General features: G+C 40.5%; 1 protein-coding gene across 6 annotated transcripts in view; it reads left to right on the top strand.

Annotated features, from left to right (window-relative positions):
- Positions 1 to 25,772, top strand: part of AFG2A (AFG2 AAA ATPase homolog A) — a 275,426-nt gene that overhangs the window by 173,551 nt on the left and 76,103 nt on the right. For all 6 annotated transcript variants that reach the window (XM_074338543.1, XM_074338542.1, XM_074338541.1 and 3 more), the window contains one exon: positions 20,582 to 20,746. In XM_074338543.1, the coding sequence (XP_074194644.1) occupies positions 20,582 to 20,746 (165 nt within the window). The remainder of the gene's footprint in view (positions 1 to 20,581; positions 20,747 to 25,772) is intronic.

The following is a 25,772-nucleotide window of genomic DNA, read 5'->3' as shown; positions in this document are numbered from 1 at the left end:
TGTGGAGGGTGTGGTGTGTGGCGAGTGACCCTGTGTCATACCTCTCCCTGCCCGCGCCCCCACCTTTACCTTGACACACCTGCTCTTCTCGGGCTATTTTCAGAAAGAATCACATTTTTAGGAGTACTGTATGGTCACCTCTGAGGGCCTTAAAGATAAGTCAGGCAAGTTATCCTGTAGTGCAGCATATGACTCTTCAGCATTTACTGTTTCTTCTCTCTTTACATCCCATTTAGTTAAAACTGAGCAGCGAACTCATTCAGACTTATTCACTGAGAAGGAAGTGGCGTGTCTGGTCACAGCTGTCCATGCAGGTCATCAGCAGCCCCTCCGACGGACGATCAAATCTGAGTTGGTAGCGCCAGACTGCCTCTGTCCAAGATAATAAAGTTTGAAGTGCTGTGTGTCTGCAGGACACACATGCAAGTACTGGAGGGAGTCTGTTTACAAGTGTTTCCTTTTCAAAAAGTGGGAAGTCAGAGCAGCAGGAGTGCAGGAGCAGGACAGTGTCCTGGGAGTTAGTGTGAGATTTCCTTCAGCTTCTCCCTCCCCTGAGGAAGTTTAGTTTCATTTACCGACCTTGTTCTCAAGTACAATAGTGAATCTTACAGGAAGTGTGAGACTGGAGAAATAAGAAATTCATTTGCTATTTGTATTGTGTGCAGGTGTAATAAAAGTAGGCAACTGATACTACAAAAAAGAGAATTCTGCTTTATTAAGCTGAATTGAATCCCATCTCTTTGTATAGTCTGAAGTATTGAGAGGTTTTTCTTATATTCTGTTTAGAAAAGTTAGTTATATAGATTTTGCCTCTAAGAACACAATTTTCAAGTCTGAGACGTCTCACCTTGAATTCCAATTATTTACCCGTCATCTCCATTCTCTAAGTTCCTGCAGGCCAGGGGGATACCGCTTATCTTTGATAAATCCAGTGCCAGGCTTCTAAGTATTTATTTGGTAATTAACTAATTAATTAATTTTGCCTTTTTTAAATTTATTTTTTTATTTAGGTATAGTTGGTATACGATCTTATATTGGTTACATTAGTTTCAGGTGTACAATATAGTGATTCAGCATTTCTCTTACCTTACAATGTGATCACCCACTAATTCAAGTAACCGTCTGTCACCATGTAAACTTATCACAATGTTATTGACAATATTTTCTGTCCCTTTACACCACCCCCTCACCTTCTCCCTTCTGGTAGCCATCCCTTTGGTCTCTATTTCTATGAGTCTGTTTTTGTTTTGCTTTGTTGTTTTGTTTTGTTTTTAGATTCCACTTATAAGTCAAATCATATAGTATTTGTCTTTCTCTGTGTGATTTATTTCTCTTAGCATAGTACCCTCTAGATCCATCCATGTTGTCATAAATGGCAAGATTTCATTCTTTTTTATTGCTGAATAATATTCCTGTGTGTGTGTGTGTGTACACCACATCTTCTTTATCCATTCACCTATCAATAGACACCCAGGTTGCTTACATATCTTGGCTACTGTAAATAATGCTGCAGTGAACATAGGGTGCAGGTATCTTTTCAGGTTAGTTTTCTTGTTTTCTCAGGGTAAATTCCCAAAAAATGGAATTGCTGGGTCTTGTGGTATAGCCAACAGACATGAAAAGATGCTCAACATCACTAATCACCAGGGAAATGCAAATCAAAACCACAGTGAGATATCACCTCCCACCTGTCAGAAAAGTTACTGTTACCGAGAAGTCAGCAAATAACGTGTGATGACTAGGATGTGAAGAAAAGCAACCCTCCCACTGTTGGTGGGACTGCAAGCTACTGTGGCCCCTGTGGAAACAGTATGGAGGTTCCTTAATTTTGACTTTTCATGCAGGTGATTTTGTTTAACAATAGTTTTATACACACGCACACACACAGGCTTACCTGTACATACATACATATACATATTTCTAAAAGCCATACCTAATAAGAAGACCTTGGCCTTTTCCTTAGAATGAATATAAAGCTCTAACAAATAGATATTTGTTCATATCTCTGAACTATTTAACTCAAGTGAATTGAAAATCTCGAATCTGTAAAGTTTCTGACAACAGTTTGGGACCCAGTGTCATAGAAACAATACAATTCCGTTACATATTTCTCTTAACAAGTAAAAGTCTGCTTAGTTTGCAGGGTTCCTCTGCTTTGTCTATTAATTAATGCCTCTAATAGAAATCTTAGCCAGAGTTAAAACAGTTCAGCATATATCTGAAGAACAAATGCAGGTTTTACTTCACACACCTCTCATCACAGATTCTAGTTTCTAGTGGTTTTTAGCTGCAGCCCTTTTGTTGTTCTTAGAAATGAGCTGAACATTCTTCAGCTGACAATCATTCGTCGGTTTTTTAATGAACTTACTCGTTTTTTAGTTTAATAAAATGAATCGTCTTGGATACTCAGGTGGGCCTAATATTGTGTTTCAAATATGTCAGATAAAAATTGAGATTCAGTGGAAACTAATCATTTGGCAACACAGGAAGACTTGATCCTACTATCAGTTAGGACGAAGGTCCAGAAGAGAAAGATACTCTCATGTGAAGAAAGCTGATGAGACTGGTTAATCTTTTCACGAATGTCCTGCAGTTATCTAGTGCCCTAACAAGTTAGCATGCGCTGGGGGGTGGTCTCGTCAGTGACGTTCCCCATAAATAAACCCTGAGCTGCCCGTCCAGTTTGGGAGCCAGTGGCCACCGGTGGCTGTTGAGCACAAAACGGGGCCTGTCCGCGTCAGGGTGTGCTTGAAATGTAAAAGATACCCAAGATTTCAAAGGCTTTATACGAAAACCGTAAAGTATTCCTTTAGTAATTTCTACATTGGTACTTAAATGATAACACTTTGGATATGTTGGGTGAAATGAAATACATTATTAAAAGTAATTTTACCTTTTTAAAATCTTGTAAATTATAGCTACTAGAAAAGGAAATCGTATGTATGTGGCTCCACTGTATTGCTGATGGAGAGGTTTCCCTTTTTCATCATCAGAATTTAAATGTGTGATCTGTGATGCCTCAGGTGTCATCACATTGGTGATCGCATGTGTTTTAGAGCTAAAGGGTCCTGAGTCAGAGGCCAGTGCCAGCTGTTACTTACCTTTTTTCTGGTCTCAATTGTGTCCTGATTTTTGTAGGAAAGGCAATTTTCCCTGAGCTAATAGGATAATGGATTTTTCTTCGTTTCTATAGATCTGGTAAAAGATGTTAGAACATGATGTCAGGAATGGCTCTTTCTAACATAATACTTTCTGTGTGTCTGTTATTTTAAATGTCAAATTCTTCTTTAAAGCTCTGGGAGGAGTTTAGCACATGTTTCTCCTTGCTCCGAAAGGCGTCATTTTCAGACACCAAACTGCTTAGGCACTTACATGCTGGTATGCAGTCACTGTTATTTTATCACGTTACTGGTACAACAACCATGCGTGGTTTGGATCTTTGAAAGAGGTTCGTATGGTCTTGTCAAAGGACTTTGCTCATGCTCACAGCTGAGGGTTGTCTCCTGACTACGCTTAAGGATCCGTGCTGAGCACAAGGCCCCAGAATTTTAGAGATGTTTAAACTCTTCTTACAGCCTTTATACTTGTTATGTTCATGCACTATTTATTGTTGCTTTTCGTATGTGCGTTGTCGGGGAGAAGGATTTAATAGAAAGAATAATTTTCAGTAAGTTTTTCCAGTTAATTCTTTTACCACAGGGCCGCGGGGTGGGGGTGGAGGGGGTGGAGTGTAGCCCAGTATCAGAGAGGTCCATGAACTGAGGCAGTTCAAGCCCAGAGAAGACGCTGCTTCAAAATGAAGGCCAAGCAGACCCGCATTTTTGTTTCTGTTGGTGTTGCACTCCTCCAGATTATTCTTAGAAAGTTCCTGAAATCGCTAGTCAAGCTCAAACTAATATCCAGACTGATGATGTGAAAGGAGGACTGGACTGCTACCCTTTCAGCAGAGATCGGGGGCAGTTTTCCCTTTTTGATTAGCGGTCAGGGAAGGGTCAAAGGCCCGGAAACAATTTGTGAAGGTGGAGTTGTAGTCTGAGTGTCTGGCCAACAGCCTTTCCTAAACTAAATCTTTTCATGAAAAATGTGACAGGGCAGCCCAGGCATTCTCTTTGAGTAGATCTCCAGCGATGTAATGGCGTTCATTTGTGTGCACAGTAATCACACTATTTCTTCTATTCTTTTACTTTTCAGCTCCTGTCACGTTCTTGAAATTCCCTAAAATATTCAGATGCTTTATGTTATTTTAGAACCACCCCCTCAAAAAAAATCTAAACATTTCATTGAAACTCCTTGATGATATTTAAACTGATTTTCCACAGGTTTTTTCTTAATATCTGAAATCTCAGTTTCTTCTGGATAATAACCTTTCATTTATTCCTAGTCTATTTACTTTCCCATTCTCCTAGACAACCATCTCCTATGTTGTTCTCTCTTCAAACTTCCTGTACTGTGTCCTCTGTCCTCTGTCTCACCTGATGTTCTTTTAAAAGGAGAACTGAATAATTAGACGGAAAAGCAGTCCATAGAAACAGACCATAACTCATAGGGATGATAGAATTAGCAGACTTTAAAGCAGCTACTATACATGCATTTAAGGACTTAAAGGAAAGCATAATGCAGAGCAGATACGTGGAAGCTATGAAATAAGTCAAATGGAAATTCTAGAGGTGGAATATACAGTATCTGAAACAAAAATTCACTGGTCAGACTTAGTAGATTAGATACTACAGATCAATATAACTACCCAAAACTGAAACACAGAAAGAAAACAAATGTGGGTGGGCTTGGGGGGAACGACAGAGCCTCAGTTACCTGTGGCTGTACCACGTAATCAGAGCACTTAAAAAGAAATGAGGGAGGGGAGAGCAAAAAATTATTTTATAAAATAATGGTCACAAAACTCTCCAAACATGATGAAAAATATGTATCAATAAATCCAAAGTGACATATACGTTAAGAAAATTACACAAGGCACACCATGATTAAATTGTGTAAAACTAATGATAAAGAGAAACATCTTAAATGTAGAGAAAAGAGAGACTACATACAAATGACAAGACGGTAGTTGTGCTGATTTCCCACAGGAAGTGTGCAGAGCACACGGGAGGACCCAGTGCTGAACAAATGAGTGCACAAAGCCGGGTAATGCTGAATACTGATGGCTTCCATGTATCTTGTACGTACTATGTACCAGAAATTGTGCTGATACTTGTAATATACATTGTGTCACGCAATCCTTAGGAGAACCCTGAGAGGAAGTAGAATTACCGCATCTTAGAAGAGTGAACATGAGGCTCAGAGACGCCAAAGGACTTGGCCAATAAATGTTACACACCTAACAGACGGGAAATTAAGGATTTGAAAGCAGATATGATTGACATAAAGCCACTTCTCCTTTCACTGCAAACCATATGAAATAGAACATTTACATAACCTTGATTTACTAGATAAGCCAATTGGAGCCCATTTGTTGCGGTTTGTGTGTTTGAAAACTGCTGGCTGTCAGTCAACAACATTTATTGAGTACTTAAGATATTCCTGGGTGAATATTGGAATGGAAGAGGAAACAATACAAATATGGTCCCCCATTCTCACGGAGCTTATAGTCTAGCAAAGAAGAGAAATGTATTCATTCCAACTACCTCTGAGGCTTGTTCAGGAGTGAAACAAAATAATGTTATGTTACAAGATCCAGCACAATTGCTGGTGTACAGCATTTCTATTAAATAATTTTAAGTACATAAGAAAGTAGTTACAGGTGTCCAGAGCACTGTGAGTCAATACCAAGCCTGTAGGGACGGCCTCGACTCGGTCCAGGAGGTAAAAGGAGGCTTTCCCTGAGTTACTGATCTTTCAGATGAGTCTAAGGAATGAATAGGCTGTTCGCCAGAAAAGAGAGTGGGGAGCAGGAGCCGACGCCACTCAAAGGGCTCTGCGCCTCAAGAACCGTGGAGGCTGGAGAGGGCAACGTGTGTCCTTTAAGGGCAGTGGGAAGCAAGGGTAGGGATCAAGGATTGGGGTAGCGAGTGGCTGGCAAGCACCACGTTGGCATCAAAACGCCGTTCACCATCCCTGCTTCTGTAGAACAACCTTCAGGGGTGTGACAGGAGCGACACAAAGACAACCATGAGAGAGCGGGGGTGGAGCCCCGTGGTGGGGACAGTTACTGGGATCTGGGACCCTGGCAGTTCTGGAAGAAGAGCCTGAGAAAGAAGATGGGCATTTCCTAGGTGTCCAGTTGGAGCAGAAGCCTTTAGTGAGAGTGAGAATCCTGGCAGTAGCACAGGTTTGGAGAAGAAAGTGACGAATGACGTTGGATGTGTTTGTTCGGATATACCTGTGTGATACCCACGTAGAGCTGTCAGATGAAACGTTTCGCACCTGGGTCTGGAGTGCAGAGGAGAACTGTGGACCGAGTCGTAGATTTGGGGAGTTATTTATTTGTAGACAGCAGTTGATGTCAAAAGACATGGGTGGGAAAGTGAAGGCAGAGAAGAGAAAAACGTCAAGCGTAAGCTGTGAAGAACTTTAAATTTAGGTGGGGATGGGGGGAGCGGAAGCAGCCAGCAAGGGTGGCTGAGGAAGAACGTCCAGAAAAGTAAGAGGATGATACAGGGCGTGAGCAGCTAGGAAACAAGTGTTTTCAGAACAAAGGAGTGGTACAGCTTTTTCAGGCCTGCTGAAAGTTTAGGCAGGATACAAGCAGGAAAAGCTTTGTGTGGTTTTTTTTTATTAATTTAACAATCTGGAGGGCGTTGGTGAGCTTAACAAGTCATTTTGATGGAATGATGGGGCAGATTGGTGACAAGTGAGAAACTAGAGACTGCGGAGCTTAAACAGCTCTCCAGCTGTGGAAGAGGCGGGTGGGACTAAGAATCGTGCGGTGTGGACCCAGGGTTTGGAAAAGCCCAGAGTGGGGATAACGAGGGCGTGCCCCTCATGGCAGGATGGGGTGCGATGTGGAGGGGGTGCTCCGAGCTGAGAATAGCTGGTCTGATACCAAGTTGGGTAAAATGTAGAAAAACAGACCAACAGTCTAAATGTCAGTTCTTACCGTCACCCTGGACTGTGAAAACCATGCCAGCACTTGGGCGTTTCCTAAAGGAAATCTTTCTCGTTACAACAACAACAACAACAACAGCAAAAGCAAATGAAGATACAGACTGACATCAGAGAGCAATATCAAGTAATGAAAAACAAAAGCCATACATTTTTTAAAAAAATAATTAAAACAGAGTTGCCTTTTTGAGAACTTTGATATTGACTGTCCTGTGAATTTTAATGCCCGAGGTAATATTTATCCCTTGGCCCACATGAAAGATTTGCCATGTTGTAGACCTGTAGTTGCAACTTCCAGGCTCTTCTTTAAAGATGTGTAATATTCAGCTCGAGTTCCATGTTTTTCTTTTTCTTTCGTACCAAGGAATAACTGCCCTCCCCTTCCCTCAGAGTAAGTTTCAGATGATTCAGGGGCATCTCTGAGACCTGGCCTAACCTCTGTCACCCAGCTGTCCTGGTTATAGTGTTTTCCTGCCCTTTCCTCTCTTCTCTCTCTCCTATTTTCCCAAACCTGTTAAAAAAAAAAAAATGTTGAGAGAAAAAACAAATCATCTCTCTTTTCATATTGATATTTAAGGTGGAATAAAAGTGGTTATAAAAGCATCAATCAACATTGCACCAACTTGCCAAGCTAAGTGTTTGGGTTGGAAATCATGCCTTCCCGACTGCTTAAAAACAGGAAGTATCTGTGTTAAGTGGTAGATAGCTCCCTGATGCGGGAAAGGAAGGTCTCTTTTACTTCTTTCTACATTTTTGAGCAATAAAACGAGTTCTGTAGTTTCATGCATGGGGGCAAATACATGCACGCACATATATATATACATGTATGCAAAACCGGTTTGCAGTGTGAATGCACACACACACACATCAGCAAATGTAAATATATGTTAAGATACCTTCAAAGGCTTTAAACAGAGAATCTCTTTTCATAAGCCAGCCCAGGCACATCTTATCCAACAATTGAGGCAGAACCTTGGAGCTGTCAGAAACAGCCTATAGGTTTGTGCTAGGTGATTAATTGCCAGGAGAATCTGGTTCTGTATTCCATTACTTATAATTGTTCTCTTCTCTAAAGGTGTTCCTTTATTAAGTTTCCATCTTAAACAGGAAAGATACACACACATAACTTACATTTCTGATGTTTAGCGCTTCTTACGAAACAAAAAAACTAACCTCATCTAGTAACAAAGGCATATTTGTCTTGGTTCACAGGTTTTTCCCCAGTTTCTACTAAAACTTGAACAATATTTTAACGTGCCTAGAAATGTGTCTTGGGTTAGCAGTAGGGAGAAATCTGAGGGTGTGGAATCAAACCTTAGTTCACAGTCCTGCTTTTCCACGTCATGCCCCTCTGATCGTGGGCGGTGGCTTGAGCCTCTTGTAACCTGGGGGAAGAATCTGCCCTTCCAGGTGTCACTGTGAGGCCCTTCCCAGGAGTCAATGTGAGCCACCACAGTAAAGCACTTGTCACCGTTCTAAACATCCAGTAGGAGCTCAGTACGTTATCATGTTAAACATTCTTAGGCTCCTTGTTCTGAGTTCTAGCACTAAACCCTGTGTGACGACATTCTGTTAAGCTCTCTGGACCTCGGTCTTCTCAGGAAATACAGAAGCTGGGAAACAGAAGAAATCTCTGTGATAAACTGCTATCCCGTGATTCTCCAGTTCTCTTCGTGTCAAACTAAGATAAAATATTTTTGCTTCAGGTAAAAATGATTCGTGCCCTCATGACTGACAAAGCAAGGAACCTGGCTTTTATTTACAATGAAGTCTTTGCTGTCCTTGGACTGTGGGGATCCAGTAAGATGCATTTGGGTGCAGTGGTTGAGTGTGGACTCTGGAGTGAGACGCCACCATCCCCATCCTGGCTCCACCACTTACTGTGTGACTTTGGGAAACTTACTTAACCTCTCTCTACCTCATTCTTGTTACCTATAACAACTTATATTTTGATGAGCTGATTTTTTTTTTAATTTATGTCCCTGGAATACTTGCAGTCCAATGGGGGCATTAAAACATGCGAACAAATACTGTAGTATAACATGTACGGTGGGCATGTGAACCGTGTTTAGACGTAATATAGAGAAGAAAATAACTACTCCTCTAGTTCTTGACGAAGAACTACAATTTGCCTGGACATGTGGCATAGGGGTGGGGGCAGCTGTTCAGACAGAGGAAGCACGTGCTGTTTCCAGGCACTCCAGAAAGTTCTGTGCTGGTAGAAAATAAAGGGCAGGGAGGGGCCGAGTGCTGCGAGAGGATGCTGGAGACAAGCTGGAGACAGAGCATCCCCCCTCACCCCTGCTAAATAAGCCTATGGGTTTGTTTATATTTAAATATCATAAATATCAACATGGAAGGAAGCTCCCTTCTACCTTATGGAGAACTTTTAAAAGAGAGAATTTTATGGAGATATTCAAAAGATTAATTGCAGTGTTTTCAGTTTTCCTCTGTAATGTATCAAATTCACTGTTTACTAGAGGAAGAATTAGGATTAGTTCTAGATGAGTACTGTTTTGGCTTTGGAAAAGGGTCCTTCATTTTCAATTTATTTGTATTTAAGTATAGTTGGCCTACAGTACAGTGATATTGTTTCAGGTGTGCAATATAGTGAGTGACTGGACGTTTCTATACCTTACAGTGTGATCAGCCCACTCCTAGTAACCATCTGTCACCGTGCCAACTTACCACGTTATTGACTGTATTTGCCTTCCCTTTTTTTACCCAGCCCTACCCCATAAATGCGTTTGTGTGTGTATGGTGTGTGTGTGTGGTATGTGTGGTGTGTGTGTGATGTGTGTGTGGTGTATGTGTGTGTGTGTGTGTGTGTTGCCTTCACTGTTGCGTGCTCACCGTCAGGTGCTGCCGTTTACTGTGGCGCATCCTTCCTCAGCACCTGCCGTGAGATGTGTCAAGTCTTTTCTTGCCCAGCGCCACGGGCTGTTACAGAGCCGAGCCAGCCCCACAGGACACAGACAGCCTACAGACTGATTGATTGTTTTGTTTTAATACAAACACATGCTCAGATGTTGTCATACAGAAATCCTTTTTAAGAGAATTATTTTCCAAAGGGCCAAGAACACAGCAACCCCAGCACCTAATCCTGGCCTGGCACACAGGGGTACTCAGGGACGTTTGCGGCATTTGCCTGCTGTGTGAACCTCAAACAGAGTACCGAAAACCCCTCCACTCTTGGAGTAACTGAGTATCTTCAGCAGCTGGAATGTGAATAGAAATATTGTTTAAAAAGCATTTCCAGCAGCTGAAAAATGAAGTCGTGGCGTATGATAAAGATCTGGATTTTAATTTGGCAAGTATTGTTCTCTTTGCAGAATCCAAATACAAATCTATCTAAAGGAAACCCCGCTTTATCTTCCTTTGCACAATGGAGAGGCATTGTCAAGAGGGGAAATGTCCAACAAGTTGAAAGTTTGGGCAGATCTACTTCAAAGATCTCTCTCCAGTCATCCTTTTCAGGTTCACTGCCTCTGTTATTGTTTGTGTTCTAATTCAAGACCTCAAGATTGTCTTAACTTTCTCACCGGAAGTTGCTCTTCATTCCTGTGCCACCTCCAGTGCTGCCAGAATTGTTCACTTTCTTAAACAGAAAACCCAGCCTGTCCTCCTGGTTAACAGCCTTTCACAATGCCCTGTGGGCTGTGAGATAAAGACTTCAGTGCTCGGCATTACCCACCATGTGTAAAATGATTTTGTTTGTTTGTTTGTTTACTTCATCTACCGCCGTCTCCCGTGTTTCAGGAACCTTCCACCAGTGCTCCCTGCCCTTTTCCATGACCTGTCACACATGCAATACTAACCAGAAGGAAATTGCTGTCTGACTCCTAGAGCCCTGGCCTCGCTGGGCCCGTGGCGCTCCTAGCACACCTGTGGTCCGTCCCTGTACCCCGCAGGGAAGGTACCTGGCAGTGTGACCAGGTAAACCTGTGCCACCCAGAGATGCTGGCACATTGCCACCCCAGTGCTCGTTCTGCCTGCGCCCACCTTCTCAACCTGCCAAACCCCCTCCTTGCCATTTAAGGCCCAGCATTTGGATTAGGGAAATGTTTCTAGATGTTTTAAGGACATTTGAAATTCCTCAATTCCATAGTTTCACCTTACATCAGTTCATCTTAACTCTTGGAAATTCTCACTTTTCATTTTCTGAACCAGTTATAATAATTTTAAGATTAGACAAATACCTACTGTGCCACTAATGATTTTATGTCTTTTAAAAAATATAAGTAAACTAAAATTCTCACTTCCTTGGCTTTTTGCAAACAGTTTCTTTTCCCCATATTCTCCATGGTAGCAAATATACCCATCGCCAAAGGATGACTAACTACAGGATGAAGTGTGTAGTACAAATATGTATCATTACTACTTACTCAGTCATACTATCAAATTAAAAGATCTCAAATGATTTCTTGTGAAAGGTTTGCTAAGCTAAAGCTATAGGAGAAGAGTTACAACAATTGGTTTCCTTGGTTTAACAGCCTGTTGTTTACATGTGATTTATCTTGATCTCTAACACCTTCCTGTCTTCACTATTTCTGCCTTTCTAAAAATGTTTTATGTACTGATTAGGTAAACATCCACTGGTTTTTTCTCATTAAATGATTGGGTGTTAGCATCACAACATGTACCAAATTGCAATTTGATTTTCGCCTCATCCTTAAATTCTTAATGTGGCAAATGATGTGTGTATTTTGTCATCTTTTCTACTACCGTCTTAGCCTGTTGATTAAAACTTGCTACGTTTAACTCTTTTTACGTCGACTTTTCTCCACGTTTAATGTGTTGTGTTCTTAAAGGTAAGGACCAAGGCATGTATATGTTCCTTTGCACAAGAGAAGTTGCTCAGTTGGTGTTCTCTAGTTATGTTTAAATATGTGAGTAGTTACGATTTTATTATTTAAAATTTATATAAAATCTGTTTCCTGATATGTTCAGCAGATAAACCTCCAATTTTTAAGTACAGTTTCTTTCTCAGTGCCCCAAAAGTTTACCAAGTAATATAACGAAGAGTGTTCCTTGCAAGGGCTTATGTGGTTTTTACTAAATATTGCTTATTTTATTGGTCTCTAAAGCTATTCTTACTTCACTCTAATTAAACTTTTAGAGATTACTAAACTGCTTAAAAAATATGAAATTGTATTCCTGAAACACTGAGAATTTTAAGCCTTAAAAGATAGCAGCTAACGTGAAATAAACCAGACAGAGAAAATCAAATACTGGATGGTTTCAGTTGGAATCTTAAAAATAAATAAAATTAAAGGCCAATTTCATAGAAACAGAGTGGGGAATGGTGGTTGCTAGGGACTAAGGGGAAGGAGAAGTGGGGACATGTTGGTCAAAGGGTAAAAACTTGCAGTTATAAGGTGAGTAAGTTCTGAGGATTTAATGTTCATAGTGATTCTGGTTAATAACACGGTGTTATGCACTTGAAATTTGTTGCGAATAGATCTCAAGTGTTCTCACCCCTCACAAAAAAGTTCACTATGTCTGTGCGTTTTTGGTTTCTTTGCCTTGTTTGTTTGTTGCTTTTAGTTTTATATCCCACATGTGTGAAATCATATGATTCTTGACTTTTTTTGTCTGACTTATTTCATGGAAGGAAAATTGACTTTGGGTGGTGAACACACAACAGCATATATAGAAAATGTATTATATAGAAATATGTATATATATATAGAAATATGTATTATATTTGTACCCTTGAAACCTATGTGATTTTACTAACCAATGTCACCTCAGTTAATTTAATTGTAAAGAAAAGAGTTAACTCTGTGAGGTCATGGACATGTTAGTTACATTGATCTCGATAATCATTTCACAACGTGTATGTGTATCAAATCCTCACGTTGTACACTTTACATACAATTGTATTTGTCAATGATTCCTCAGTAAAGCTGGAAATAAATAAATATTTTAAAAGATAGCAGCTAAAGATACAAAACATTTCCAGAAGTCAACTGTGTCCAGTCCTAGGCTGGGTAATGGGACTCAACAGCATGAAAAGATGTAATACATACAGGCGTGTGTTCTAGGGCTCCTTTCTTTTAGTGATCCCTCTATCAGATTTGTGTTGAAGAGGTCAAGCATGTTTCTATAAGTTCTCCTTTTTCTTATGAAAGGACTATAAATTGAGCATTTCAGAGGCTATGAAAAGAAGCAGGGAGAGGAAGAGGCAAGTAGAGAGTTATTAAATAGCAATCCTTTTTAAACATTGAGATTTAGAAGTATAAATCAAATCAAGAATCTGTTATTTTAACCCAACTTCCTACCATTATTCTAACCTCATGGTTTTGGAACGTTCATTCTTTCATTCATTCAAGGAACATAACGTCTACCACGAACCAGGTATTAGGATCCAAAGATAACTAACATTCCCTCCACTCAAGGAGACCAGTGACATTCTGGGGATAAATATACAGGAACAGTAATCATGATAATAGCGTGTAACGTGAAGCATGTGTGCCACGTGCCAAGCACTGTGCTAAGCACTCTATAGAGATGCTAGCATTCAAGTCATCCTCTGAGTAAATGCTATGACCGTTAGGGTTTTAAAGTACCAAGAGGTTTAAATGATTTGTCCAGAAGCACAGCTAATACATGGTGAAGGTAGAATTTTAACCCAGTTAAATTTTAACCCTTTAGGCAGGTTCTTTTGCTCTCGTTTTTAACCTGTGTACCAGATTGCAAGTTAGATAATTGGAAGAGTCATAGAAGGTTATATAAGAGAGAAGACTTTTAAGCTGAGACTTGAGGATGTGGAGCTTACCTGATAGCTAAGAAGATAAAATGTCATTCTAAGCAGAAAGAAGTACAAGGTGTGATCAAAAATTACAGGGAATGTTTAAATTAAAAAAATTATTACAGTAAAAGACACATTGCCATTAATCCCCATTAAAGTACACCCCCTTGCTTCAAACACACTTATCCCATCGTTCTTGCCACTTTCTGAAGCAGTTTTGGAAGTCCTCTTTTGTGAGTGTCTGTAGTTTTGCTGTCGTGGCTGCCTCAATGTCCTGAATCATTTTGACTTTGGGAAACAGCCAGAAGTCACACGGTGCCAGATCTGGTGAATAAGGTGGATGAGGAGACACTGTAATGTTTTTATTTGACAGAAATTGCCATACCAGAAGCGATGTGTGACATGAAGCATTGTCATGATGGAGGATGAAGTAAAGACACTCATGAAAGAGGACTTCCAGAACTGCTTCAGAAAGTGGCAAGAACCATAGGATAAGTGTATTTGAAGCGGGGAGGAGTATTTTGAGGGGGGTTAATGGCAATGTGTCTTAAATTTTTTTATTTTTTATGTATACATTCACCATATTGTTTGATCACACCTCATATGTGTGGGGTCAAGGAGGCGGAAGGCAGCCTGGTGAGTTTGGCTAACTGAGTGCTTAGGTGCACTTGGAGCATAGTGTGCGAGAGGGAAAGTAGCTGCAGATGAGGTAGGAGTTACACCCAAATCATGGAGGTAGGGAAGTTGCACCCAAATCATGGATGTAGGAGAGTTACACCCAAATCATGGAGATAGGAAAATTGCACCCAAATCATGGAGATAGGAGAATTGTACCAAACTCATGGAGGCCTGAAATACTATGCTTGAGTTTGACTTTTCCCCTCGAGCTGCCATTAAGTGGTTAGAAAGTAGGAAGTCACAGCATTTCCAGTTAGAATGATCACTGTAGTAGTGATGTAGACACAGAGAGGGAGAAGGAGGAAGGGGTGAAACTGCAGGCAGAGAAACAGCTAGCACGGCAGGTGTGATATTCTAGGGAAGAGACTGTGTTGGCCTGACTTCCCTGAGTAAACATTTATTGAGTGCCTCGTGTGTGCCATTGCCGGCTTGACAGCATTGAATAAAACGATATATGCCTACCATTATATACAGTCTCCAATCTGTTGGGAAAGTCAGACGGTAAAGAAACAGATATATAATAAAGAAAATGGAGTAGAAATGCAAGTGTCAAGAGAGAGATAAGAGGCACCATTAACCACACCTGTTAATCAGTTGAATTTAGAGGAGAGAGATGCCTAGAATAAGTTCAAGGTTCCTTTGAAATAAATCAGAGCTGTTCCCAAGGATCCACCTCTCTCCCCAGTTTCTGGAACTGTTTCTCCATGAATCATGTTATGTTGATATGTTTTTATTAGAGTGAAATATGAAAGCTCAGTGCTGCTTTTCTTTTCCAGAGGAAGGCACTCCCTACCCTCACACACACCCTTGTTGATCGTTTTAAATGAATGGCAGCCGTGCAATCTGATTTTTCAGAGTGTCTATTTTAATACTTTGGTCTGAACAAGTATTTCTATGCTAATTAAATTAGATTTGAACATTGATAGAATATGAAATTACAAGTGTTGAATTCAGAATCTTTAAAAAAAAGAAGGCAGCCCGGTAACTGCTGTATAAGGTTTGATCAATAAGAATCCTTAATGTGAAATACCAGGAATGCTTTTGAGTCATTTTTGTAAAGGTCAGAAGAAGAAAAGCTAATAGTATTAGTTTAATTAATTAGTGTAATCACTACAATAGTAAACACATTTTCAGTAATTACCATGTATTGTAAGCTGGGGGCATTTCGTTAGGTGTAAGATACTGTGATGGAGTCCTAGAACTGAAGCGGGAAGGCGCATTTAGAAGATCACCTAATGCCATAATTCTGTTTGGGGTGCACAAGCAGATGGCAGGGGAGCTCCATGGAATGAATTACAAAATTGTGTGGGGAGGTTTTCTCATCTGTGTTTTGAGGCAAGTCCTCAAAACACATACTGTGTTTCCCCGAAAATAAGACCTAGCCAGACAATCAGCTCTAATGCATCTTTTGGAGCAAAAATTAGTCTTGTCTTGTCATGTCATCATGTCATGTCATGTCATGTCATGTCATGCCATGTTATGTTATGTAAGACCCGGTCTTATATGTATTATAGTAAAATAAGACCAGGTCTTATATTAATTTTTGCTCCAAAAGACACATTAGAGCTGATTGTCTGGCCTGGTCTTATTTTCGGGGAAACAGGGTCGGCCTTTCCGATTAAAGAACCACCTTCATTTTCACACATAAGGAAACTGAGGCTGGTAGAGGTGTAGACACTTGCCAAGGTCTTAAATAAGTTCTCTTGGAAAGGAAGTGTGCCCTATGATTTTTTTAAAAATAGAGTTTTAATGTAGAGGCTACAGTATCTGTGATCTTGGGGGTAGGGTTCAGACTGTGAGGAAACCTTGGCTTGTTTTTTCATTGAGAACTGCCTTATGGCGGTTTTAAAATAACAGAACATGCCATCATTCAGAATATATTCTTCCACCCTGTTATCTTAGAACAGTATTTTTAAAGAAATTCTAGGAAGGGTGTTAACTCATTCAGGATTCTCCAGGAAGGAAAGCTCTTTCCTTGTTTTTTAAGCTCACTTTCACTGACAAGATCAGGCCAGAAAGGGCCTAGCTGGCTGTTGGCCCAGACGACGTTCTAATCACTCAAGTACTCGGCCTTCGCCGCCCGGGCACAGCTACTCTTGGGGGGAGCACAGATGCATGCTAGTGTGTGCCAGTGCCTTAGGTATGGCCTTGCTGTGAGTTCTTGCTGCTGTTAGGAAGGAAAGTTTAAAATAGTGTGGAATTGGACTTTCCCCAAAAGGGTGAAAAGAATAACTCCAACTTAAAAAACAAAGAGATAAACCAAGCTATTCACAGCTATATCCCCAACAACTAAAACAGGGTCTAGCACACAGTAGGTGTATAATAATTTTTGATGAAAGACTTGTTTACATTTATTTTGTTATCTGTGTCATATTTCAGAACAATAATTTTTTTCATTTGTCCATTGATACTGAGTGTCATATTGTACTGACAGGATAGTAAAGTCAAAAAGAACTGATTCAAAAATCAGAGACCTGGCCAGCCCGATGTCTCAGGCAGTTAGAGCTCCGTGCTCCTAACTCTGAAGGCTGCCGGTTCGATTCCCACATGGGCCAGTGGGCTCTGAACCACAAGGTTGCCAGTTCAATCCCTCAAGTCCCACAAGGGATGGTGGGCTCTGCCCCCTGCAACTAAGGTTGAACAGGGCACCTTGAGCTGAGCTGCCTCCCGGATGGCTCGGTTGGAGCACAGGCTCTCAACCACAAGGTTGCCAGTTCAATTCCTCGAGTCCCGCAAGGGATGGTGGGCTCCGCCCCCTGCAACTAAGATTGAACACGGCACCTTGAGCTGAGCTGCCGCTGAGCTCCCGGATGGCTCAGTTGGTTGGAGCGCGGGCTCTCAACCACAAGGTTGCCGGTTAGACTCCCGCAAGGGATGGTGGGCTGTGCCCCCTGCAACTAGAAAAACGGCAACTGGACCTGACGCTGAGCTGCGCCCCCCACAACTAAGACTGAAAGGACAGCAACTTGAAGCTGAATGGCACCCTCCACAACTAAAATTGAAAGGACAACAACTTGACTTGGAAAAAAGTCCTGGAAGTACACACTGTTCCCCAATAAAATCTTTAAAAAAAAAAAAAAATCAGAGACCTGATTTCAGCCTAGTTTCTGCCATTTATTGTGTGATCTTAGGCCTCATTTTCTTAATAAGAGTATGACAATATCTACTTCCTGGGATTTGAAGGAATAGTTAAGTGAAATACAGTACATGAACAGTGCTTTATAGATACTAAGAGCTATATAAATATTAATGTTATTTGTCTTATATGATATGTTTAACAATTTGAAAATATATATTTATTGGAATCTTCCTAATTTCCTGAATCCTGTATTTGTTTTAGGTGGGAGAGGAAGTGATCCCCATGGTTTAAATGCACAGTTTTGAATTCTATGATAAAGTACATTTCAAAGAAGCTAATTATGCATCATTTCTAATGAATTAATGTTAGGTAGGCAATAGCCTGCAAATCATTAAAGCATTTACTTCTGAACAAAGGAAATATATTTACTACGTAATTGTTCATCACTTTTTGCTTGATTATTTGTCCATAACTTGGGAATTAAGAGCTTTCTGGTAGCCACTCACCGTGTTCTAGGTATTGCGACATGTGCAAAAAGTATGTAACAGCATTTTCCAAAGCGAAAGTGGAATATTAGCTTTTGAGATGTTCTATGATTGGAATTTGGGAATTTAGAGTATAATTTCTTTATACTACTACAGCCCTCGCTTGGAGGTTTTTGATATCCGTTAGTATAGGCTCCAAAAATCCCTGCACATGGAAACTTATTTATTTTGTTTCTACCCAGTATTTCCCAAACTTATTTAACAAGAAAACCCTTTTTTCATTATATCTGTTCACATTTGCTGCCGTATTTTATGAAGCACTGGTATGAGATATGGTGGTATTGGTAAGTTTACCCTGTTTGAAAGCTCATCAGCTAGTCGGCCTCTGTTCATGGAGGCTGCTGGCAAAAGACATGAGACTCTTAGGTCAGAGAGAGAGGACAGTTTATTGCTGACAGAATGTCTTCAGTTTTTGTGCCGGTTCCCTAAGAACTGGTCCCCACAAAGCAACCATATGAGGTTTTGATGTTTGCATTTTCTGTAGTGTTTTATGTATGTATGGTTCCAACTATATTTTCAGGGCCCTGTGTTTTCTTTGGTTGGTTGGTTGGTTGGTTGGTTGGTTGGTTGGTTGGTTGGTTGGTTGGGGTTTTTTTGCTTTTGTTTTTAATTAGGTGTTCATGCCTGAGTTCCTGTCTTTACTTCTGTCACATCTTCTGTCTGGATACTTCACCTTGAAAAGTGCACATGTAGAAATGTATTCATTATTTATGAGGGAGTATCTCTTAAATCTTCAAGAAATGCCAGTTGTGATTATGCCAGCAATGAGAGTAATGTTTTGGAGGTGGAAATAGTCTACATTTTGGGAGGTGTTTCACTTATAGTGCTCTTTATTTGTTCCTAAAGATTCAATTTTCCAATTTATGTCATTTCCCTTCAACCTGAAGAACTTCCTTTAGCATTTTCTGTAGTGCAGGTCTGCTGGAAACAAATTTTCTTGGTTTTATTTTATCTGAAAATGACTTAAATTTATTATTATTTTTTTTTCATTACTGAAGGATATTTTCACTGGGAATAAAATTCTAGGGTGATGTTTTTCTTCTTTCAGCACTTTGAAGATGTTGTCCTACTGGCTTTGCCCTCCATTGCTTTGATGGAGAGTCATTATTGATTGAAACCATTGTTCCCTGTATTCAGTCTGGCAGCTTTCAAGATTTTCTTTGGTTTTTCAGCACTTTGATTATGATGTGTCCAGGTGTGGTTTTCTTTGTATTTTGTTTGAGAGTCATTGAGCTGCTTGATTATGGAAATTTATGTTTGTTTGCCAATTTAGGGGAAGTTTTAGCTCTTTTTCTTAAGATATTTTTTTCTGTCTCTCTCTTTCCTTCTGGGACTCTGATTGCACATATGTTAGACCTTTTGATATTGTCCCACAAGAGTGAACTTTTAAGGTAAATCTTTCCATTTCACTGACCTACTTAAAACCTTTCAGTAGCTTCTCCTTACAAGTAGAATACAATCCAGAATCTTCAGTCTTTCAATTATGACCTGCCTATGACTATCTCTCTGACCTCATTTCCTGCCCCTTTTCCTTTACTCACGGTGTCTACCACACTGGGCTTTTTTTTTTCCTCTGGAACATACCAGTCATTCTTGCCTTTGCACTTGACATTCCCTTTACCTTGAATGTTCTTCCCCTAGATCTTTGTATGGCTGACTCCTTTGGGAATCTGTATCAGTTACCTCCTTAGAGAAGCTCTCTCTCCTACCCCAACCAAAAGCTATCCATCCCTTTAGCAGCCACACACACACACACACACACACATTTTTTATCTGTATCTGTTTTAATAGCTTCATTGAGATATGCTTCACAAACCATAAAATTCACTCATTTAAAATATACAATTCAGTGGTTGTTAGTATATTCACAGACGTGTGTAACCATCACCGCAATTTTGCACGTGTCTATCTTATTCGTGCTATTTCCTAGTACCAAGAACAGTGTCTGGTATATAATGAATGCTCACTAAATGTTTCTAAATAGATGAATTCATTTAGAAGACAATTTAGGCAGTAGCCACCAATAAAATGTGAGAAGTTTATTTGAGTACATTCAGTGCTAGAGGTATTCTTGTATCAGAGCTGTGCTATTTGAGGGCTCTCTGAAACAGCTTAACCCACACTTTAAGTGTTACTGCAGGAAGTTACAAAAAATCTGTTGCTATAATGAATGCAAGTCATATTTGCATTCCCCTGAAAGAGAATAATTTAACTTATCTGACCGTTGCTGAGGAGCAAAAAGCCTCTCAGAAATGCTGCTTTTCTACTTTCAAAAGACTCTGAACATTGTTTATTGGTTTGAATCTTTGCAGTAGATTGCAGAGTGTCTAGTATGTATTTTATTTACTAATCACGGGTAATAGTGGTGAGTCAGGAGGTCCTGGACATCCCCTTTCCTTGGGCACCAGTCACATGCAGTGTCAGTTCTGAGCCTGCTTAACCAGCATCACCCCATCTTCTTTCCAGGCTCTGATGCGGCCTGGAAGAATCGATAGAATCATCTATGTGCCTTTACCAGATGCAGCAACAAGAAGGGAAATATTTAACCTGCAGTTTCACTCTATGCCAATCAGTGAGGATGTAGACATGGATGAACTTGTCCTCCAAACGGATACCTACTCAGGAGCAGAGGTAAGAAGGTTCTTCTCAGAACATCTGGGTGGGAGGAAAGTGGCGGCTTGGGGTCATGAGCAAAAAGATGTTTGATGCCAACTGTTTGAAATACCTGTATATTAAGGAATCTTAAAAGCGGAAACGCACTACATGACAGGTCATCACTAAATTAAATTGCATGTTACCTGGCCTCTGTGATATCGCCACTGTTTTACATTTCTCAACATGTAGTCTGTAGAGGAGTCGCAAAAATAGTGGCGGGAACAGTGGACCAGCAACAAGCAGGGGTCTACTTTGGGGCTTCTTGATACAGTAGCTTCCAGCCACGTGCGCCTGTCTGAACTTCTGATTTCTTGACCTACCAAATGGGAATGATATACAGCCGTTCCTCCTGTTTTCTCATAAAGATCATAAAAGTAAATTAAGACATCATGCAAGCACTGTGAACTGCAAAAGGCTTGGCAAAGAGAGTGTAATACTATCACCTTTTGTCATTTTGGGAAATTATCTCCGTCTACTTGTGTATTAACAAAGATTCTCTCATAAAATCTATAAAAGCAACAGACAGTCTGCCTTTAACTGTGAAAATATACTCTCAGTAAGAACAGCAAGACCTCTGTGAAAATATGAAAGTTGTAAGTATGGCAGGTATATATTTTTTCTGTCCGTAGCAACTCTTAGGCTGTTTTTATTTACAAAATAAAATTCCAGTAAGATAATTGTGCATCTTTCTACATGCATTTCTTTAGAAAAGGATAAACTGTATTCTCAACACAACAATATCTCCTGAATACCACTGATAGGGATTTGTACTGGGAAATTAATATTTTTTAAGTAAGAACCTAAGATTCTTTTCATTTTGAATTACCCAGCAGATGGGGACTGCATATTCTATTTAGCTTGCTGTTGGTTTTTATCTGTCTTCTGTAAAAACCAGAGATGAACACATATTACATCAGTGGTAGTGCTCAGAGAGTCCTGTGGGTAAGTTCATGTGTGGAGTTGGACTTGGTGTATCACAAAGTCATTGCTAATGACAACAACCAAAATAAATTCCAGATTTCACTGTTTTGTCTCAAGTATGAACTCTGTATATTTGATTTTCCCCCTTTAGGTTTTTCAGTTCCACTGGAGGGGGCGGGGGCGGGAGGGGTTCGCGTGCCATGTAGTAAGTAGCTGGAGAGGCAGTTGGAGTGCGTTGACTTTTAAGTCCTGTCTGAAACAATCGTCCTGTGAGCATCTCTGGGCATAACCATCCCAAAGTTAAAAGAAGCAAATAGCTGCTGCTGACTGACTGCTCCAGCTATTCTAGATTCAGCAGTGAGATTCAGTTTTTGATGTGAGACCAGGCGCTGGCATCATGTATATAGATATGTCAGTTTAGAGGAAACGGCAAGGAGAAGAAGCCATAAATCTCTCACTTGAGCTGAGTGAAGTGGAAGAGCAGTTAGAAGGCATCAATGTGCTTTTCTCACTTTGAAGTAATTTATGGTAGTAACATAGAAGAGCTAAACAAAAATCAAAGCAGTGAGGTTCTGTCTGGCTGAAAGGAAAAAACTCCCATGGTGCCAGGAATCATTGTACCAGCTTGCTAGTTCTTAGGTAGTGCATGCCTTATATAGTCTAAAATATAAGCACATTGATTTCTGCTTAATATTTATATCAGGTCTTCTAAAAGTAGTCACAGGAAGAGTAACAAGAAGTGCTCTTCCTCGTCGAATTACATTTTTGTGTCCCATAATGTTGGGTCGGGGAGGGTATCCCACTGTGGTCCTAATTATCATCAGTATATTATTACAGCTTTATAGAAATTGTGTTCTGGAGCTGTATCGTAGTAATTCTGGGGTTTACAGTTTAGACAGTACAGGCTAGTATCACATTTTGGGGGTGTGTTTTTTTTGGAAGGGGATGGTGTGCGTGTGACTATTTAGGTAGTTCACACAGATGCCATATTGTTTGAGAACTACTATCATTTTTTTTAAGTCTTAAAGTTAATAAATAGGAAATATAAGACATAAAATTTAGCTTCAGATTAAATATAAGATCTCTTCTTTTTCTTCCACTCCATCAGAGTGAAAATGGTGCTACGATATTGAGAGCCAAAGTTCATTTTGATTTTTCTTAATAGTAAAACAAATTCAAAGCTGGACTTCAGTCCTGACTCCTACAGACTCGATGCTTTACCATGGCTGTAACTGATTTATTTCCTCCCCAGCTAAGGCCATGTCCTTCAGCAGAGGACCTACTACATGGTACATATTTAACACGTAACTAAACTGGGGAAAAAAAGAAAAAAGATTTTCAAAATTATGAAGCTATGACATAGTACATATTTAAGAAACACTTAATAAACTGAGGGGGGGAAAAGGAAAAAAAGATTTTTAAGGTTATATTTAGGAAAAGTAGATCTCCATTCTCACTTGTCAAGAGCGGAGCCCTCTAACTTCGTAGCAGTACACCCAGCCACGGGCACAGCCACAGCCACTCTTTCAGAGTTGGCCACTTTGGGTATAAAATGAAAACAGATGAATTAATTGTCTTTATAGGAGAGTAGTATAATCAAAGTTACATAAAGGTATTTTATGTAATTGTACACTGTTAGCTGTATGAGTAAGAATTTGGCCAGGTGAACCAGAGAGGAGGAAATTGTTGACAGTCTGTTTTTCACAATCATAAAATCCTTGTTTTAACTGTAATGAGTGATTTTCATGTTTTAATTAAAATGTTGTAGAGGATGATTCGAATGGAGATGACACTGGTGGTACTTTTAGTGACTGTAATGGAGGCTTTTTAAAAAAAAAATATTTTCATTCCACTTGGTGCTTTCTTTTGCTCACTCCACCTTGTTGCATAAAAGCTTACACAGACCCAGTGTTTGAAATAACTTCCTACACCTTCTGGGTTACCCCATTGTCTCTCCCTGGAGAGGGTGGCCAAAGAATTGAAGCATTTCTGTAATCCTCAGGAAAGTCCCAAGAGGAACTTTGTCGCCAGTTGGAGGGAGTTTGGGTCACTGGGGAGCCCCCTTGGAGGCTGGCAGGCAGCATCCTTCAGCTTCCCAGCCTGCCACTCCCCAGTGGCCAGAACCTCTTTGTCTCTGGCTTCTTGGCTGTAGCTCCCCGTTAATGGAAAAACATGTTGCCATTTAAAAGCAGATGGGAATTCAGTTCAGGAGGAAATAATAAGTCTTTTTTGGTTGTAGCTATTGTTTTCTTTCACTTTGATTTTTGTTTTTTAAGTTATTTGTAGCAGATTCCACTTCGTTTTTTTCATTTGTCTTTTATCAAATTATCCTACTTTAAGGAAAACTTTTACCCACTGACAGGAAACCCACAATCACAAATAAATGCACATGAAAGCCGTAGCTGGGTCCATCCCCAGTGGGCCCTGTGCTTGGGGACAGGGTGATGAGTAAGAGACATGAGTTCCTCTCTGTAGGATTTGCTGACACCGCCAACAACTTACATCTATAAAATCAGGGTTGAATGTTTATTTGCATTTGAATATTATCCTCCTTTAGTGATTATCTCATCGAGTGAAAGTGAGACTGTAGCTAAGGGCCAAGTGTCACCTATAGATTTTATAAAGAATATAGCATTTATTCCATGTATCAAGATTGGAGGATTCAACTTCCAAGAGAGGCAGTAAAGTAGTGGGGAAAAAAAGAATTTTAATGTTGCAGTTGAGTAGACGTTAACAGAATCGTAGCTCCTTTCTTTCAGAGTGTTTCAGGCAAGTTTTTTAACTTCTTTGAAACCTTATTTTCCTCATCTATCAAATACCTGTGTGACGGAAATGTGTTGAAGTTTAAACGAGATAAGTGTCAAAGCGCCAAGACACAGCGCCTGAGGCGCAAAGAGCGCCTCCTAGTGGTCACTGCCCATGTCTCGTCCGCCGTCAGCTCTGTTCCCTTTGCTCCCAAGGGCTGCGCTGCGGCCACCGACGGTCCTGTTTGTTAACGCGTTGCCTCAACCGCCAGGTGATTTACCTGAAAGCTAAATGACAGCTGTGTTTGCCTCGTAACCCTGTCCTTCAAAATAATAACGTAAAAAATCTGCTTCGCGTGGTGATTTTTTACCGTAATCTTATGTGACCCTAGCTCTAGACAGTCTTTTTAAAAGCAATTTGAGTTCAATACATTTCACACTTAAGTTTTCAAAAAACTTTTAACTTCATGTAAATTTAGTCTGTTTATCCCTATTTTACTCAAATGATGTGTCGTGCCCCGAATTCTGTTTTGTGGTCTGTGTCCTACTGGGTCTAGTAATAGCTCAGGGTCTGCGTGCCAGCTTGACACTAACGAGTCCCCTTCCAGGGTGCGTCGTTCACTCGGGTAGGGCTCTGTGCTCCGCACTTGAACTGTCGCGGCCAAAGGAGAGCCTTCACATTTCTTCTGACGTCCTTTTTTCTCCCACGTAGTGAAAACAGGAGGAGCAAGGCCCCCTTAGGAGGCCTTTGCTCTTCCTGCATGAGTCTCTTAAGACAGTTCTCCCCAAACTGAAAATCAGGCGCAATGTACATATTAGACTCTGATCCAGTTTAACTATCTGACCAGCCTAACAACACATCTGAGATAGGACTGAAGGCCCTGCAGGGGGACAGGACACCTTGAGGCCGGGCCACAACCCATCTGATGAGTGTTGTTAGAGAGGGAGCAGCCAGCATACGTGTTCCTGTCCCCTAGGGAAGCCGAGGCCCCAGGACGCTGCCACCTCCTGTGGTCTCCCGGCCCCTGTGTGTCCCCAGTCAGAGTGTCCTGTGAAACACGCTGGCACACCAAGTGTGCCGTTCTGACTGGAGATCTTTGTTCTCACGCCACTGTTTCGTGTGCATTGACCCTAAAGTTCTATATGTGTACCTCAGGATTTCTAGTCTCTGCTTACGCAGTCTACTGAAGTCCTGCTTCTCCTTTACAAAACCATCACGACCACCCCACTTGGAAAGGGTTTCTCCTTTGTACTCCTTTACACTGATGCCTTGTTTAGCGTATTTTTCTTTGCAGTTATTTTAATATGAGCATCCACCTCGTCGTCCCCAAACAAAC

This window comes from Rhinolophus sinicus, linkage group LG07, assembly GCF_036562045.2.
Source record: "Rhinolophus sinicus isolate RSC01 linkage group LG07, ASM3656204v1, whole genome shotgun sequence".
Taxonomy (NCBI): Eukaryota; Metazoa; Chordata; class Mammalia; order Chiroptera; family Rhinolophidae; genus Rhinolophus; species Rhinolophus sinicus.
This window is presented reverse-complemented; position numbering and strand designations above follow the sequence as displayed.